This window comes from Colletotrichum destructivum, chromosome 8, assembly GCF_034447905.1.
Source record: "Colletotrichum destructivum chromosome 8, complete sequence".
Classification (NCBI taxonomy): domain Eukaryota; kingdom Fungi; phylum Ascomycota; class Sordariomycetes; order Glomerellales; family Glomerellaceae; genus Colletotrichum; species Colletotrichum destructivum.
The window spans coordinates 2,776,908-2,792,678 of NC_085903.1; the positions used below are offsets into that span (position 1 = coordinate 2,776,908).

Consider the following 15,771-nt stretch of genomic DNA (forward strand, 5'->3'; position numbering starts at 1 on the left):
ACATCAGACGGCGCGGGACTGCGTTTCCTGATGTGTGGAAAGTGTGCTGTACTTTAGGATGTGGCTGGGAATGTATGATTTGTGTACGAATAGGCTCGTATCCATCTCGGTGAGTATTACCCTGCACAGGTGTGATTCTTGGTAAATGCCATTTCCGCTCCACTGACGATCGGTACGTAGGTACTTCTCACGATGAGCTCGGACCCTGGGCTGACTAATCCAGCCCAATCCCTCTCAGCATTCCAACCCCGTCATCCCAGTTACAATTAATATTGACCGCCTTCCTCTCAGAGTCATCTCACGGCAGAATTTGAAGCTACACGACTGTCATCCTGTCCGTCGCTGTTCTGTTTATCTGACAATCATCGCCAACTGCCTGAATGATCCCTCCACAACCGCACTGCTCGAAATTATAAATACGCTACAGCTTATAACACGGAACGAAATTGAACCCGCGTCTGCGAACGCCTGCGAAACGGACTGCTACCCTCAACATGATTCACGTGTAGCTACATCTAAGCTCCATCATGTGGCTCCCGCTGCCACCGACAGACAGCCTGACACGGCCGCGCCTCGCCGTTGCCGTCTTCTCTGCCGTCGCAGCAGCTTCTCTCGGCTACTATACCTACCGCGCCAGCAGAGACCAGTACGACCATGTCACCGGCCCCGGTCTGCACCGAAGCAATGCCGTCCGCCGCGCCCATAGACGGTCGCGCCCCAACTCCATATCCTCCGAGGGCTCCCATGCCGACGAGAACCTCGACCTCGACGCCATGCGGCCGGTGAACGATAGCGACACGATAGTCGATGGCGGCACCGTCGACGAGTGGTGGAACGATCCCAACAGCATGCAACCCCAAGCTCGAGCCGGCCACAACATCGTCAGCCTCCTGTTTAGGGTCTCGGAGGACAACGCTCGGCGGAACGCCTGCGTGCACAGGGGCTGCGCCTGTAACGCCTGCGGCATGGTACCTATCCGCGGCGTCCGCTACCGCTGTGCTAACTGCGCCGACTTCGATCTCTGCGAGACGTGCGAATCCCAGGGCGTCCACATCAAGACGCATATCTTCTATAAGATCAAGGTCCCCGCCCCGCCTTTTGGCCCCCGGCAGATGCAGCCCGTCTGGTACACTGGTGACCCCGATACTTGCTACAGGAACCTCAACCGGGGTTTGATGGCGAGGCTCAGCAAGGAGACCGGGTTCGAGAGGCCCGAGATCGAGGCCTTCTGGGAGCAGTTCACCTTCATGGCCAACACGGAATGGCGCGAGGACCCCGACGAGCTGCAGCTGGCCATGGACAAGAAGACATTCGAGCGCTGTCTCGTTCCCTCTGGCGGCTCGCGACACGCAACCCCAAACCTCATTCATGACCGCATGTTTTCCTTTTACGACACCAACAACGACGACCTTATCGGATTCACCGAGTTTCTGCACGGCCTGGCCTACCGTAAGCGCAAGGACAAGCTGCGCAAGATTTTTGAAGGCTACGATATCGACGGCGACGGCTTCGTTAACCGCCGCGACTTCTTGCGCATGTTCCGTGCCTACTATGTCCTCTACAAACAGATGCACCGCGATATTCTCGACGGCCTCGATGACCAGCTAATGGGAAGCACTGAAGCGCAACAGCTTGTCGCCAGCAGGCAACCCCTCAGCAGTCTCTTTGGCCGCGAGGGCAGAGTACCCCGCGCCCATGCAAACCATCGCAGCGAGGGCAAGATCTTTCACCCCAACGGCGACGTCGAGCTGGAGTCGGAGAGGAACGGGGTCGTGAGTGAGGACAGGGGCGACACCTCAGGGAGGGAAGACGTGCTGACTAGGCTTTTTGCCCCCTACATCGGCAGCCCGTGGTCTGTACATATGCGGTCCCCCGACAGCGAGCCGGACACGCCGTACTGGGACGCTTTGCTGAATCCGCCCACCAGCATTGACGACCTTCCAGACTTGCTCACCGGACAACGTCGCGAGCGTAACGAGATCGAGTTCGACTTTGAACTCGAGCTCGGCAGCTCTGATGGGGAGGATGGGGGAAACAACAACTCGGACGCTGAAAACAGAAGCCAGACTGGCGACATCCCGGCACAAGCCAACGGTTCCGAGGGCCAGGACCAGAGAGTCGACGCTGACCAGTTTACAAACGCGGCTCCCACTGAAAGCCAGCTCAGAGCCCAGGTCATCAACCATAAGAGGCAGATGGCCCCGGATATCGAGAGGAGACGGCGACAGGCCGCCAGAAAGCAACTGCACGACAGGTGGAAGAGAAGACAGTTCTACCTCGACGAGGAGGAAGGCGGTCTTGCCCCTGATGGCTGGCACTCCGACGAGGATGTTCTGCTCAACCTCAACGGCGTCGCCGAGAGCTCCAAGGCAGCGCAGCAGCAGACCATGCCTTCGCGATCCAGGTCATCGTCAAAAGTTCGCTTCGCCGAGGACATGGACGACTACGAAATCAGATCCAATCTCTCGACGTCGTCTAGGAACGTGCCCGAGCGCTGGGGCGGCCTGGGGATTCCAGAAGAGGAGCGAGACGCCGGCAAGGAGATTCTCTACCAGGTCACGCAACAGGCATTCAACGAGCTTCTCGACGCCATATTCAAGGACAAGGAGGACTTGGCCGTCAAGGCGGCCGCGACTAAGACCAAGCGAGACAAGCACAGGGCTCTGTTTGATCACCTGACCGTTGACCAGCCCAAGCCCAAGGTTGTCGAGCCGCGACAGCCGAGGAAGGCCATCGATGAGAACAAGCCGATTGCCGAAAGATCTCTGGAGGAACTCTTGTTGACTAGCGGTTACAGAGTTGATGAATTTGGGTATAGAATTGACGATTCCGGGCAGAGAATGGACGAGCCTAATGCGGAAGACCGACAGAGGATCGAAGAGGTCCTAGACGATGACGATGAGCAGGAGAAGGAGGAGGTTGTTGCAAATGGAGATGATGCCATAAAAGACGAGGCGGACGAGCAAGGCATCGACGATACGAATCCGGTCGAGGCCGCCGAATACCGTGACCCAACCATGCCTCAGTTCCGTCCCAACAGCGAGGCCAGTGCTATCTTACCAGCTCTCACGTCGGCCTCTGCATCCTCGTCGTCGAGCAGGCGCTCCCAATCGCCTACACAGAAGAAGTCCGCGGAATCTTCAAAGGACGCGTCCAAGACCATTCCGCACTTTACACTCCTGGAGTGGAAACGGCTCGACCTGGCGGAGAAGGAGGCCGCTGACCGCGGCGGTTGGGGCAAGCTCAGCTTCGAAGAGTTTGAAGAGATTTACAAGAACCAGGAGAACGCCGGGAACCGCCTCGACTACTTGGGCAGCTGGGTCGACTTTTGTATCCCCTAGATGGAGGGAAGCGACATGCAACCAAGGCAGATGTGGCGCGTCGGTGGGACTCTTTTCGGGGCGTCTGGCTCCTAGGAAAGCTATTCTTATTCTACGCTCTCCGTTGACGAACTCGAGAGTCTCCAGACGGGTTCGGTTTGAGGACCGTAAGGAAGTGGCCGAGGCACCTGCAGACCAGGCCCTTGTATTAGTCGGCCCGTCCCCAAACCATTACTGTGGGAAGAGACCAAAAGGGGACGGGCTGGGTTGATGTAGTATTGTATTCCGCGATGAACTAGGATGGCACTTCCGACGTGGAGTTTCGGGATGGTCAAAATGTACATAACAAAGCATTTGCGGACAAATTCCGCCAAAAAACGAAGACGTCGTTTTAATCATTCTTTCGGCTCGTCCTGTCCCGTGAAGGCCGAGTTGTCGGGAAGAGAATATCCAAGAAGCTCTTCTACTGACTGACGCTCACCATCCTCACGATGACAGTATCCGCCCACCCTCGGTAAAGATGGTTGATTCAGTAATGAACCCGTCCTTCATCAGATACAAGTACGCCTCCACCACGTCTTCAGGCCTCCCCAGCCGGCCCGTCAGGCACTTCGCCCGGAATAGCTCGGCCGTCTCTTCGGGCAGCGTGCGGAACAGCTCCGTCGTCACGGGTCCCGACGAGACGAGGTTCACGCGCAGCGACGCGAGGGCGCACGCCAGCCCCCGCACGAGACCCTCGGTCACGGCGGCGGCCGCGTCGGCGACGGCCCAGCCGGGCAACGGGCGGTGGGAGCTCGAGCCGTTAGTGAAGCTCACGGAGGCGTCCGGTGAAGAGAGTATGTACTTCCCCGGCGCGGTTTCCAAGACGGAAGCGAGGAGGAGGGGGGCGCGGGCGCGGAGGGAGTGGGCGGATGTGATGTGACGCGGCGCCGTCTCTGACAAGGGCGGGAGCGGGGACGCGGTGTCGGCAGTGTATATGATGTGGTCCAGCTTGGAGGCGCCGCCGTCCGTGGCCGCGTCCAGGATGGTCGTGAGGTTGGCGGTGAGGTTGTCGAGGTCGGCGAGGTCGACAGCGAAGGTGGCGATGGGGGGCGTGGGGATGGGCGAGGAGGGAGTCGCGGAGGCGGGCGGCGGCCGAGGCGAGCTTTGCGGGGGAGGAGCTGGCGATGATGACGGCGGCGCCGTGTTCGAGGGAGGCTTCTGCGGCGGCGTAGCCTAGGCCGGAGGAGCCGCCGATGACCAGGACCCGTTTCTGGGCGAGTTTGTTTAGGTACTTGTAAGTGTGAGGGGTCATTGCTGCATGAGATTTGAAGTGAGGTTAGGGTTTGTATTGGGCAGTGGTATGTGTTGTCCCGGGTGGAGTATAGGTTGGGCCCAAATGAGGTTGAAGAAAAGCTGGAGATGCTCACGATGGGTGGTGAAGTGAGTGACCAGTAGCGTGTTTTGCAGTTCGGCGAGTCTCTGGGCTTGAACGACCATCCGCGAGGGGAATGTGCGATAGTATACTGACGAGATCTCTGGCTATCTGAAATCGTCTCGCAGTAACATCTAAGCAGGAGTGTAGTTTATATACATCGATATGTGTGAGGAGCTGTCTCCTCCGTGACGGACGGACGAGATCTGGCTCCGCAACATTGTTTCCATGAAGGGGTGAATCACTCCCTCGTGTCGTTCCGTCCGTCTGATCGGTTCATCACGATCTCCCGAATTCTGCGAGCCGCCGCATGGTTCTGGTTGCGCGGCGAGTCTCAGCTTCGGTTTCGGACGCCGAACGGACGAATCTCCCACGTAACCCGCGCAGTGGGGTTCCGGAGGCGAGCGGCAGTGCGGCATCGGTGTGGGGCTGTGCCGGACATGGAAGCGGCACTAGGACGACACAGATACCCCCACGTCGTCTGGTATTTCTCATACGCTGGCCATAAATTTTCTCTCTGCCTGGAGATAATTAATTGGCGCGCAGGGCGTTCCGCGACTAGCAGCCATGTAATGGTTCGTCGAATCCGGAGACTTGGCGCTATTGTTTAGTTGCCAGTGTCGTCGATGCAATGTTGTTGTTGATCTTGTCTCGGATATACTGACGTAGCGTATGTTTCATCGACACCGAGCCAAATAATGAAGCAGTTTCGGCGAGAGTGATGAAAACAAAGGAGTTGGGCTGCAAGAATCTCTCTTACGTATGCTCGGTCCGTCTCGTACATAGCACGGAGGGCATGATGTGGCAACACCTCTAGGTGCCTAGGGATTACGACAGAGATGGCATGGTTTTAAATAAAACAACGACTGAGTTGGTGGCTGATTTCACAGTGTAACATAGGCCTTGCTCGGCATCATTGTCTTCTGTTGCATAGTGTCAGCACATTTTGGGATACTTCATCGCATGATCAACCAACACATCCTCGGGGCTGGACTCAATGTCACCGGAGCCACTGCTGACCTAGACAGGCGACTGTCCGGACGGAAATAACGGGGCAGAAGTTTCTCGACGGCGGCTCCCTCGTTATGGTCCGCCGGCCCTTGTTCATGGCCGCGGGGCGATGGAGGGCCGGCGGACGAGTTCGTGGTGACCACCAAGTGAAATGTCTGCACACACTATTCATTCGTTATGCCTGTTGAATCGACCAAGTCATTATCAGAGAGAATCAGCTTATTTTCGTTGTCGTCGTTTTGAGCTTTCTGATCTTATCCTCTTGCAAATGCAGTCTTGACCTCTAGACCACGCTGGGTAAATCAGACCTCACAGCATGTGAAACAGATTGGGCTATATAAATACCAAAATGATCTCGAGCTATCACATACGACCATACCCACTGGAGAACTCGGGATCCCGTCCGCTCTCCCATAGATAAGCCAGTGAGGGCCGGATTAGTAGTTGGGTCGGTGACGACCAGCGAATACCTGGTGTTGTATGTTTTTTATCGTTTTTGAGTGGATATTGGAGGGGTCCAGCTAGTACAACATCTATCGACCTCTTCAATCGAGACACACACAAAAAGTTCTCCTTTTTACACTGGACGCTCGCTAATTATTGCATATCTAGAAGGAGTGTTTGCATTCTGATAACAAAAGATATAAACAAACACTGTCTAAGCTCGGCATAACCAGACCGTTATAAGGAAGGCAAGAGCGGTATACGCGACTTTTAACTGGATGTAGAGTTTTGGGTTGTATTGGCACCCGAAAAGTCACCCGGAAGGGCAGAGAACATGGCGTTGTTGGTCAAGTCAGGGACTCGGTTGAGAAGGCGTTCTAACAGACGATATCCTCCTCCCTGGGCATATCGCGGAAGCTCTATGCCATCCATTGTCAGCTTGTCCTATAGCAGTAGAGAGACAGTTCATATCCGCAGAGCTTACCGTGTCCGGCGGTGAAGACACGAGCGAAAGTCAACCCCCGCTGCTCGACCCAGTCTCCGATCTTCCCTGCAGCGCTCTGAGATGACAGGTCACTGTACGCCGTGGGGAGGAAGAAGGCCTTGGACGGGAACTCGTCGAAGCCCTGGTCCCCGTTCCAGGTCATGTTCTGCAGCACCATCAGCGTGCCGTTGGTCGGCACGCGGTAGTCAAGGTTGCCGCTGGCGATGATGAAGTTGTTCGTGTGCTCGATGACGCGCGTGAGGGCGCCTGACGCGAATGGGTCTGCGCTCTGGTCGCCACCAGGCCCGAAAGGATTCTCGTCGGTGCACTCCTGCCAGTCCTTTTGGCCGACGGGAATGTGAAGGGCCTCGCGCATCTCGGGAATGTTGAGGTATCCGTGCCAGGTCTTCTTGTCGAAGCTGAGGGGGACGCTGGCGTTGTCGCCGGCGTTGGCCCAAAGGAGCGGGTCCGAGGGGTTGGGGCAGCCCTGAGAGATGTGGTAGATGTTGGCGCAGGGGCTGATTTGCGCGAGGCCTTCGTATACGATGTGAGATATGCGGCAGGCGTCGCTTTCGTTGCCGGACGGGAACAGTCCTGAGGGGGGGAACGTGAAATGCTTCTCGCGCATCTTGGCGTAGCCGCAGTCCTCGTCGGCGGCCTTGATGCGGTCATAATAGTCTGCGACGCCGGGATAGAGCCCCATGACGTTGTTATACTCGTCCACAAAAGGTAGCGTCACTGCATGCTGCTGGAAATCTCCTGGCACTGACCTGATGTACGGGCTGAACATTAGGGCGCCGGAGAGGTTGTAGTCGGCCGACTGGTTGGACTTGATCATGGCGTCGCCGATGTAGGGGATGTAGTGGCCTGCGTAGCTCTCGCCGGTGAGGTGAGTCTTGCGCCCCTTGGTTCCAAAGGTCTCCATCCAGTTGTGGTAGAAGCCCAGGAACTGCTGGGCGATCTCCTCTTCCGTCGTGGCGTTCGGGGAGCCGACTGAGAAGCCGGTGCCAGCAGGCTGGTCAATGTAAAGAATGTTGGATAGCTGCGACCAGCTATAGATGTTGTAGACAGGACGGTAGGCGGACGGGAACCAAGTAAATGGGCCATTCTCCTGAACAAGGCCGATGAAGGAACTGCACCCCGGGCCTCCGTTCAGCCTAAAAGATGTCAGCATTCAACTCGAATCAGAACTTTTGTCGTGCTATCTGTTCTTCCATTGCTAGCAGTGCAATTGCGACGTCGCTCACAAGGACTGAAGTGACTCGGGGGCCATACCAGATGGTAACTTCGTCAGACGCCTGCTTGTTGGAACTAGGGAAGTACCAAAAGAACAGCTGGCGTGTCTCGTTGGAGTCCTTCGATATGGGCATTAAACCAGCATACGATTCCCCAAGGTCCCAGTCCACGAGCGGGATGGACGTCCCGTTCACGAGATACTCTACGAGATAGTGAGCGAATGCAGAATTGTAAACGACTAAACATTGAGTGTACTCTCAGTCTTGTCGTTCAGGTGTTGATATTCGCCAGTGCTTTGGCGTCGATGTATGTTACGCCGGATTGGGCCGCGTCTCTCTTCCGCAAGTTGCTTGACTGGGTTGTGGCCATCGACTCGCCAACCGGCCAGAACAGAGATTGGCAATAGAGCAAGAAGCCACAAACTGATTGACATGTTGGGCGTCATTCGTTCTCTGTGTTCAGCGTAATGAGAGACAAAACCAACGCGGCCGAGGAATTTCACACACACGGGGGTAGAGTGCCGTTCATAAACAAACTGGATCGGTGTTGAAGCTAGACTGCATAGACTACTTTTTCCGGTGTGCTGGCGGAAAGTTCCACTGTAACGTCAATCAAAAAAAAAAAAGTGCCGTGGTGGTCTGTTTTGGTTTCTGTCCTCCACCTGAAAGTTTGACTGACAAAGGCATGAAGGAGGGCGGGTTTAGGTCAAACTATCGCGCGTTGAACGGCCCATGAAATGGTCCTGTAATTTGATCATCGGCAGCACCGGATCGATTTAGCGGTTCATCTATGGAATGTTTAGATGAGGCTTAGTTTATAGAAGTTGTGGTAGACCTATCCTCGCCGAAAAGCTCGTTAATCTGATTGCTATTGATGTACCCCTGGATGACAGTCTTGCCTAATTAGATAAGTTTGGGAAACCATATCCGCGGCCGGTATGCTGCTACCGGTGTCCCGGCGAGTCCACATCGGCATCATGCTGCGATCTCGAGGTCTCCCTCAAAACAACCGAGCTAACCGTGACTACGGTGCCATTGGGGTCCAGAAACATGCATGGCTAATAAAACCTTGAATCCCATACGAGAGGCAATACAACCTTGTGCTAAGCGACATGTTCATGGCGACCTGGAGTGATCAATCCCGCAGGAACTGGCTCTGACTCGTCGTCCCTCAGTTTTGAGCAAAAGAAGACATGGCGTCAACAAAATAAGCTTGGAAGACACGGGACGAACAGAGCAACCCGTTTTATAAGGCAAATCGGATCTAGCTTATGTTGTTGGGTTTCCGATGGGATGGATCACGGCGGCTTGGCTTCGACACATGATCACTTCGTGCACTAGCAGGCAAGAGAATTACCAGGATTTCATCGACGCAGTTCCCTGGGATTCGAGGAAGGAGTGGGAAAGCATGGGCTTGTCCCTACATAATGGAGGAGGTGCTGATATGGAAATGGAATGTGGTTATCTTCAGTGCCGTGATTTCCGTGATTGATTAGCCCACGTCTTTAGATCGAACTTTGAAGCCATGACAGTTTCACTGCTCATTAGACTGGCCGGCATGCATGTGTGGTGAAATTCAATTAATCAATAGAGCGGGATTTGACTGAGCCCATGACGAGTACATATCACTGTGCCGAATCCATCTCGCCATCGATAGTGAGGATGTTGACACATGGCGACTCCGACTATCTATCCAGGGTCTGTAGCGAGATTTCAAGCTTCACGTTTAGCGCTTTTCGCACCCATACCTGCTGAGCGGACTTCCCAAACCGCTCATCAATAGAACGAACTTCGTTCATTATCCCTCATCCAGTCCATCAACTGTTGCCAATTGACGCACTGGTGCTCCGTGCCAAACCCCGTCACGCCGCTGACCGCAGGATCCCCTACTTCGATCGTCAGGTCGGGTTTGCACATGATCGACTGACGAACGAGATCAAAGCAGTGGCCGATGTGATACATGTCGTGGGAGTGGTTATGGTCATGTGCCGCATCATGCTCCGGGCGAGGGTCTGCCGGACGAGAGGCGTTGTAAGCTTGGTTTGTGAAGTCGGGTCGTGCCTCGTATAGGGCCTGTCGGATCATGTCGAGGCAGTGGAGTTGGTGGAAAACAGCCATGCAGCTCTTCTGGGGAGCCAGCTTTGGATGTTGAAAGAAGCCGCCTTCTTTGGGAAAGATAGACGCCCACGCTTCATCGACCTTAACAGAAGGGGGCATGGCATAGTCCAGGTCCAGCTCAAAGGTTCTGGGTACAGTTGATACTATTTTGGGATGTCAGCGGCCTGAAGCACGTTTACAAGGGTAACAATCGGACAGCCTGCCACTTACAGCGAAGTTCTGTCTTGACCGGCTCATCTCCATAATATTCTTGTTGCGCGCTGCCCGGAGAAGTGTGTCTGCTGACGGCAGCTACCGCGATGAGGAGGATCGCGTAGAATAAATGAATCTTGCTACACCGCCAGTATCTTCCCAGCCGCGACTCTCTTGTCTGTGTCTCCTCGCCAGCCTCATCCCCGCTGTTGATTTGAGCGTACTGTTGCGGTTTGTAAAGCCATGACGACATTACAGGGTTTTGCTCTACTGAAGGGACCAAATGCAATCCAGAATGTCGACCTCTCAAGCACCAGTACACGTTGGGATCCGCAAAGATAAGCTATGTGGTCTGTGGACCTTCGGGAAAGAGAAACGAAGAGTCGGATGGCAGGTTGACGAAGAGGGTCCCGATGTTTTTTGAGCGTTTGATGAGTTTGGGGGGGCCTGGGGAGAATAAGCAAATGGGCAGACGGCGATCGTCCAATTTCAAACAGTTTAGCCCTTACAAGCAAGTCCCGCCATCGCGACTCGCAACAGGCAGGGTCTTGGTATATCAAATTACATTTCCTTCTTTCGGGCATAGATGCGCAGCTTGGGATCCTCTTACTCCACCGTCGAAGTGATGAAAAACGCGATGCTGACTCGCGCGGCACATGCCCCCAAAAACTTGTCGACGTTCACCTGGCCGCTTCAAGCCACTAACAAGTATCCGTACCAGTTGGGCGTAGACGAAGTTATCGAAGACATAGCCACCGGCTTCTGTCTCACATGCGGTGCCCGCGTTTCCGGGTGTCGACTTTGCCTGTCGATCTTGCGCTTGGCCTTTAGGGTTGCACCGGGCTGCGGGAAGCCGTGCAGGTACGGCGGAGGCTGATCGACGGCTACTCCTGTGTGCAGGCCAGGCCGAAACGCCAAGGGCACTGGGAGAAGCTCCATGTACAATATCAAATTGACGTCTTCCCGGGTTCCAAAGGGACCGCCTTGGCTTGGTTCCGGAACCTGCCGCAGCCCTGGCGCAGAGTCTGGCTACAATGAGCAACGTGCTGGCATGAGCTATTCGTGCTCACGCAAAGGCTAGGTTGCTATTAATCATTCCAATTCGAAGCTATAAGTACCGCTCTCAGGCACTTAATGAAACTGCAATTCAACCATGCCGTTGGGCCCATGCACTCTCCTGCCCTCGCGGCCTTGCACGCATATATCAACCTGGACTTCCGTGACAGTAGTACAAAATGCCTGATCATTATGTGCTCTGTGAGTCACCGATTTTTCGATAAGTAGGATAACTCCTCCTTGGCTACGCCTGAGTGTTTGACCAAACGGGAAGGTCGTCAGACTGATAGCTCTCGACTGGCCGAAACCGCGTCAGACAGAGCCGACAAACCAACAATGACATGCAGGACTGTGGGGTTGTAAGGCAGGATCATGCAAGGGTTCTCATGGACTTAAGTATTCAAAAACTGCTTTTTTGTAAAGCCAGTTCAAATGCTTGATTACTACAGCAATAGAGCCGCCTCTGTCATTGGGCGCATCGCACACGCAACAACTGAAGCCTGGTCAATATTATCCTACCCTTCAAGTCCTGACCACAATGACGTCTTCCCAGTTCGCCCGCCCGGCGTATGAGATCAAGTCCCCAAGGCTCATCGTTCGGACCGCAACGGATTCGGACGCGAACGCTTTCCACAGCCTCATGACAAACCCCGAGAATTTTCCTTTCGGGGAACCCGAAACCAATCTCACGATCGAAGGACTCCGTACCCGCATCGGCAGATTCGCCGAGTTCACTGCCAAAGGAAAGAACGCTTTCATGGTCGTCACCCTCCGAGAGACGGGCCAGCTCATCGGATACGGAGGTTACAACACATTCGAGTCCGTAGACCCCGTCGAGTTCCTCTCGGAGACGACTCTCTCGCCGGGCAACAAGTGCATGACAGACTTTGGCATCATCATCGACCACGGTCACTGGCGGAGAGGCTACGGTTTGGAGCTGGTCAGCGTGTTGGTAGAGTACGCTTTTGTCGAGCTTGGCTGCGAGCTTTTCCGGGCCGAAACAGGCGACAACAATGAACCGTGGCGAGCGCTCATGCGGGCGGCGGGCCTGGCCGATATCGAGGGGAGAAACCAAGCAAGTTACGATGCCAATCAAGAAGTCTGGGTATGGAAGTTCGACATAGGACACTGGAAGCGAGCGAAAGAGAAGATGCAGGCCGAGGGCAAATGGCTTCTTTGACGGCCATCGTTTGACAAGTCATTCCCAAGGCTAGCGATGTGCAAACCCACATTTCATGAGTACTGGGTTATCTCGGTCTGTTGACAATCGATTTGATTATGTAGTCAAACCATCTTCGATCCCAAAACTGGACGTTTCTTTCCGTTTTCCTCAAGATGAAGACGTTTCCCATGGGTGTCTGTAACTCATTCGTCAAAGATTACACAGACAACCTCTCCCGTAATCGAGATGTCGGCGGCAAAGCCCTTCAGGAGACCAGTGCTGACGTCGCGGTCAATGATTACCGCACGTCCGTCCTGCTGGAGACCGACAGCAAGCTGGGTGCCGGCCTTGTTGATGGAAAACTGGCGCGGGAACCTGCCGCCTGAGGGGAAGATCTGGGTGAAGTTGAGATGGCCGGTTTGGTGGTCGATTTTGAAGCTGGTGATGGCGTCGGACCGGATCTCGGTGCTGTTGTTGGGGTCAAAGTTGGGAATGTTGAAAAGGCTGACGTTGCGCGAGGAGACGATCAGGTACTCAGAGTCAGGCTATGCCAAATCAGTGACTGTACCCAGAGGACACAACTTCTCAAAGAGAGGCACTCACCGAGATGTGAATCTCAGCGGCGGCAGCACCGGCCGGAACGGTGTTGTCCGGCCCGTGAGTCCCGACCGAGAAAACTTCCTCGAAGCTCAGGGTCTTGTTGCAGCCGTACTTCACCTCGTACGTGGTGACGATGTTGTCGAGCTCGGCCAGCACGAAGAAATATGTCTTCTTCTCCTCGGTGACGAGGAACCTGGCGTGTCTGGGACCGCTGCCCACCGCCACGCTCAGAGGCGCGACGGGCGTCAGCTGGTACGAGTCCTGGTCAATGTAGAAGACCCGCACGAGGTCGGCTCCCAGATCCGGCACCAGGATGTACTGCCCCGTGGGGTCCAGGATGGCTTCGTGGGGATGCGGGGCGTTCTGCGCCGGTTTGGGGCCGGCCTGGTCCAGTGTGTAGGTCCAAGACTGCAACCTCTTGATGTCGGTCGGATCCTCGATAGAGAAGACCTCGAATGACGACGCCGGGCTGGAATAGGTCGGTTAGTTGATCGGTTGACGGTGACTTGGCCTGAACTGGAATATCCCAATATTTCGCTGCACGCCAAGGGAAATACTTCAGGGGGCTAAGAGCGGGACTTACTAAGAGGCCAGGGCAATGCCTCCGCCATTTTTACCATACACAACTGAGCTGACCGCTCCCTTGATGGTCGGGAGACTGCCTAGGGGTATGAGGGTTCCGTTCTCAGTCTTTTGGAAAGAAACAAGAGTGCCGTTGGGATTCGTGAGGCCTCTGTCCGCGCAGTACAGGAGGGACTTGGACTGGTCGAGAGTGAGCCACGAGGGGTTCGCCGCGCACGCCGTGGTCGAGGCAATCGCTTTCAGCGTCGTTCCGGCCTCCGAGGTCTGGAGGTCCAGAGTCGTCACAGTTCCGGCGTGGGAGGCAGCGTAGAGGAGCGTCGATGTCACCGGCGCGGCCGACATCATTGCCAGAAACCAGGCGGCAGGGAGCTTGTCGAACCCCAACATAACGAATGACGGTACTTCAAAAAGCAATGACAGAGTGACCAGATCCCGCCTCCTCCGGCGCCGCGATGGCGACGACGCCTCTTTATTGACCTCGTAGGCCATGGTCGGAAATGTAACCCCTGGTCATCCGCCAAGCCACTCGCCCAGTTGTTTTCCGTGCGGGGTCGGGATGACCCTGGACGACATTGAGGAATTTCCCACCTATTAATCAAAAAGACTTCTGATTAAATACCGTTGGCGTGGAAGCTGGGGATCGCGCTAGCCCGCGTGACAAGTCAAGGCGCGATGCGCCGGTGCAGCTGGTTAAGTGTTTAGCAGGGGCATCGGATAAGGTTGGGGAATTCGTACGCGTTCCATGGCAAATCCGGCTTAATTCTGGAAGGGATAAGCCAGACTGTGGAGGACTGGAGCTTGGGATGATCGAGGCCAAGGTTGTAAAGGTTGATTAGTGAAGCGAAGCTTAGGCTTTCGGCAGCTTTTGAGTTGCCACCCCGCGAATGTTCTCTTGGAAGCAATTGTTCTGTAATTTCCAAGGCTGCAGTCAGAGGCCTGATGAATTATGTCCCATCTCATGCACCATGTTCCCGTTAACGTCATGAAATCCCGCTTTATGGCACTGGCATTCATTTATCTCACGCTTGTATCGGCGAAACATGCTGTCGACCGCTTTCTCTTCTGGCCACAGTCAGTATTAATAGACACTTATAGCATTGTGTTGCAGAAACATACTCGATCAGAGAGTGACGAAGCGACGTGCATTCTGGCAAAGTGGCAAAGCCAGAAAGTGGTCAACGGATGAATGTACTGCTATCATCGCTGCGAATACATTGTTAAATGATGGTAGTCTCACGTATACACCAACTAGTATATCTGACCCCAGCCAAAATGGTTGTCCGCAGATCCAGAAGAAGGGCTGATGGGGTGTCTTCATCTAACATGGGTAGTTAACCCACCCGGTGGGATAAGACGGTAGAATTGATAGATCTACTCAAAACAGCTACTGGTTATCCCACCCGATGGGATGCGACATTGAAGTTTACAGATCTGCTCAACGTAGTAATTCTGTCAGCCACGGTATATAGAGTGAACAATGGGAACCGTGTGTTCAAATGGAGTAGTAATACAACGGTATTGTTCTTTTTTCAAGAACAAAAATGCCAAAGCAATTGGCCTCTATAGCTTGATGTTTTCTTGGAAGTTTCGGCACTACCCGCTCTTACTTTGCTGAATGTAGCGTATTTACTCCCCTCAACCTACGTATCGGCCAGTGTAAAAGTAGCATAATGCCGGATAACCTCCCTACATTGATGCCCATCATTCCCATAGCCCGCTCGGTTTCAAACGGCGCGATTTCCCACGTCTTGATCTAGGATGGTGGTAACAGGGGCTGACTTGGAGAGACCCATAGCGACGAAAAGCTCGCTGACTGCTAGCCACCTCCCCAGGCCTTCTAAAGCCCGGAAAGACCGGCATTCACAGTTTAACCTTCGATCATAATCCGGCCATGGCGGATAACAAGTCAACAGGGGAAGCCTTCCGCCGAAACCACCAGGTACGTAACTTTAAATATAGAATTTCCGTCCCCAGTACGTGATTGTCGTGTTCAACAATTAGAGATTTGTTACTCGAACATATGAAACGCCGAACTTGTACGTCTTTTCGTGAGACACGAGTAATCCCAGAGTCTCTTTTGACGGCCGTCGGCCTGAATTAGACAACACGGCAGCGATATGTTGAGAGCATTCGAAGTCTTGTTCCAACATCGT

General features: G+C 54.5%; 6 protein-coding genes across 6 annotated transcripts; 2 read left to right on the forward strand and 4 right to left on the reverse strand.

Moving 5' to 3' along the window:
- The first annotated feature begins 375 nt into the window (after positions 1-375).
- CDEST_12697 (Putative Zinc finger, ZZ-type, EF-hand domain, EF-hand domain pair, EF-Hand 1, calcium-binding) lies at positions 376-3,343 on the forward strand. The gene has a single exon (XM_062928853.1). It carries the CDS (start codon positions 528-530, stop codon positions 3,339-3,341), a length of 2,814 nt encoding a protein of 937 aa, XP_062784904.1. The 5' UTR covers positions 376-527; the 3' UTR covers positions 3,342-3,343.
- Position 3,344: 1 nt separating this feature from the next.
- Positions 3,345-4,614, reverse strand: CDEST_12698 (Putative short-chain dehydrogenase/reductase SDR, NAD(P)-binding domain superfamily; the record flags this gene model as incomplete). Its single annotated transcript, XM_062928854.1, has 2 exons — positions 3,345-4,464; positions 4,595-4,614. 2 exons carry the CDS (start codon positions 4,612-4,614, stop codon positions 3,807-3,809), a joined length of 678 nt encoding a protein of 225 aa, XP_062784905.1. The 3' UTR covers positions 3,345-3,806.
- Positions 4,615-6,381: 1,767 nt separating this feature from the next.
- On the reverse strand, positions 6,382-8,387 carry CDEST_12699 (Putative peptidase S10, serine carboxypeptidase, serine carboxypeptidase, serine active). Its single transcript, XM_062928855.1, has 4 exons — positions 8,165-8,387; positions 7,949-8,111; positions 6,674-7,830; positions 6,382-6,608 (listed from the first exon to the last, which is right to left on the reverse strand). Exons 1-4 carry the CDS (start codon positions 8,352-8,354, stop codon positions 6,460-6,462), a joined length of 1,659 nt encoding a protein of 552 aa, XP_062784906.1. The 5' UTR covers positions 8,355-8,387; the 3' UTR covers positions 6,382-6,459.
- A 1,090-nt stretch (positions 8,388-9,477) lies between these two features.
- CDEST_12700 (Putative mycotoxin biosynthesis protein UstYa) lies at positions 9,478-10,697 on the reverse strand. The gene is made up of 2 exons (XM_062928856.1): positions 10,237-10,697; positions 9,478-10,169 (listed from the first exon to the last, which is right to left on the reverse strand). Exons 1-2 carry the CDS (start codon positions 10,469-10,471, stop codon positions 9,685-9,687), a joined length of 720 nt encoding a protein of 239 aa, XP_062784907.1. The 5' UTR covers positions 10,472-10,697; the 3' UTR covers positions 9,478-9,684.
- A 999-nt stretch (positions 10,698-11,696) lies between these two features.
- CDEST_12701 (Putative nitrous oxide reductase, WD40/YVTN repeat-like-containing domain superfamily) lies at positions 11,697-14,107 on the reverse strand (the record flags this gene model as incomplete). Its single annotated transcript, XM_062928857.1, has 3 exons — positions 11,697-12,981; positions 13,040-13,505; positions 13,620-14,107. The coding sequence occupies 3 exons, from the start codon at positions 14,105-14,107 to the stop codon at positions 12,640-12,642; spliced, it is 1,296 nt and encodes a 431-aa protein (XP_062784908.1). The 3' UTR covers positions 11,697-12,639.
- Positions 11,813-12,454, forward strand: CDEST_12702 (Putative GNAT domain, acyl-CoA N-acyltransferase; the record flags this gene model as incomplete). Its single annotated transcript, XM_062928858.1, has 1 exon — positions 11,813-12,454. One exon carries the CDS (start codon positions 11,813-11,815, stop codon positions 12,452-12,454), a length of 642 nt encoding a protein of 213 aa, XP_062784909.1.
- Positions 14,108-15,771: the final 1,664 nt, after the last annotated feature.

Excerpts from the sequence above, each read along its gene's own strand:
- CDEST_12697 (XM_062928853.1), top strand. The coding sequence starts at position 528 with ATGTGGCTCCCGCTGCCACCGACAGACAGCCTGACACGGCCGCGCCTC.
- CDEST_12699 (XM_062928855.1), bottom strand. The coding sequence starts at position 8,354 with ATGACGCCCAACATGTCAATCAGTTTGTGGCTTCTTGCTCTATTGCCA. Across the intron at positions 7,831-7,948 it reads TCTGACGAAGTTACCATCTG|GCTGAACGGAGGCCCGGGGT; the intron begins GTATGGCCCCCG and ends GACATCTTTTAG. Across the intron at positions 6,609-6,673 it reads TGTCTTCACCGCCGGACACG|AGCTTCCGCGATATGCCCAG; the intron begins GTAAGCTCTGCG and ends TGGATGGCATAG.
- CDEST_12700 (XM_062928856.1), bottom strand. The coding sequence starts at position 10,471 with ATGTCGTCATGGCTTTACAAACCGCAACAGTACGCTCAAATCAACAGC. Across the intron at positions 10,170-10,236 it reads GGTCAAGACAGAACTTCGCT|TATCAACTGTACCCAGAACC; the intron begins GTAAGTGGCAGG and ends ATCCCAAAATAG.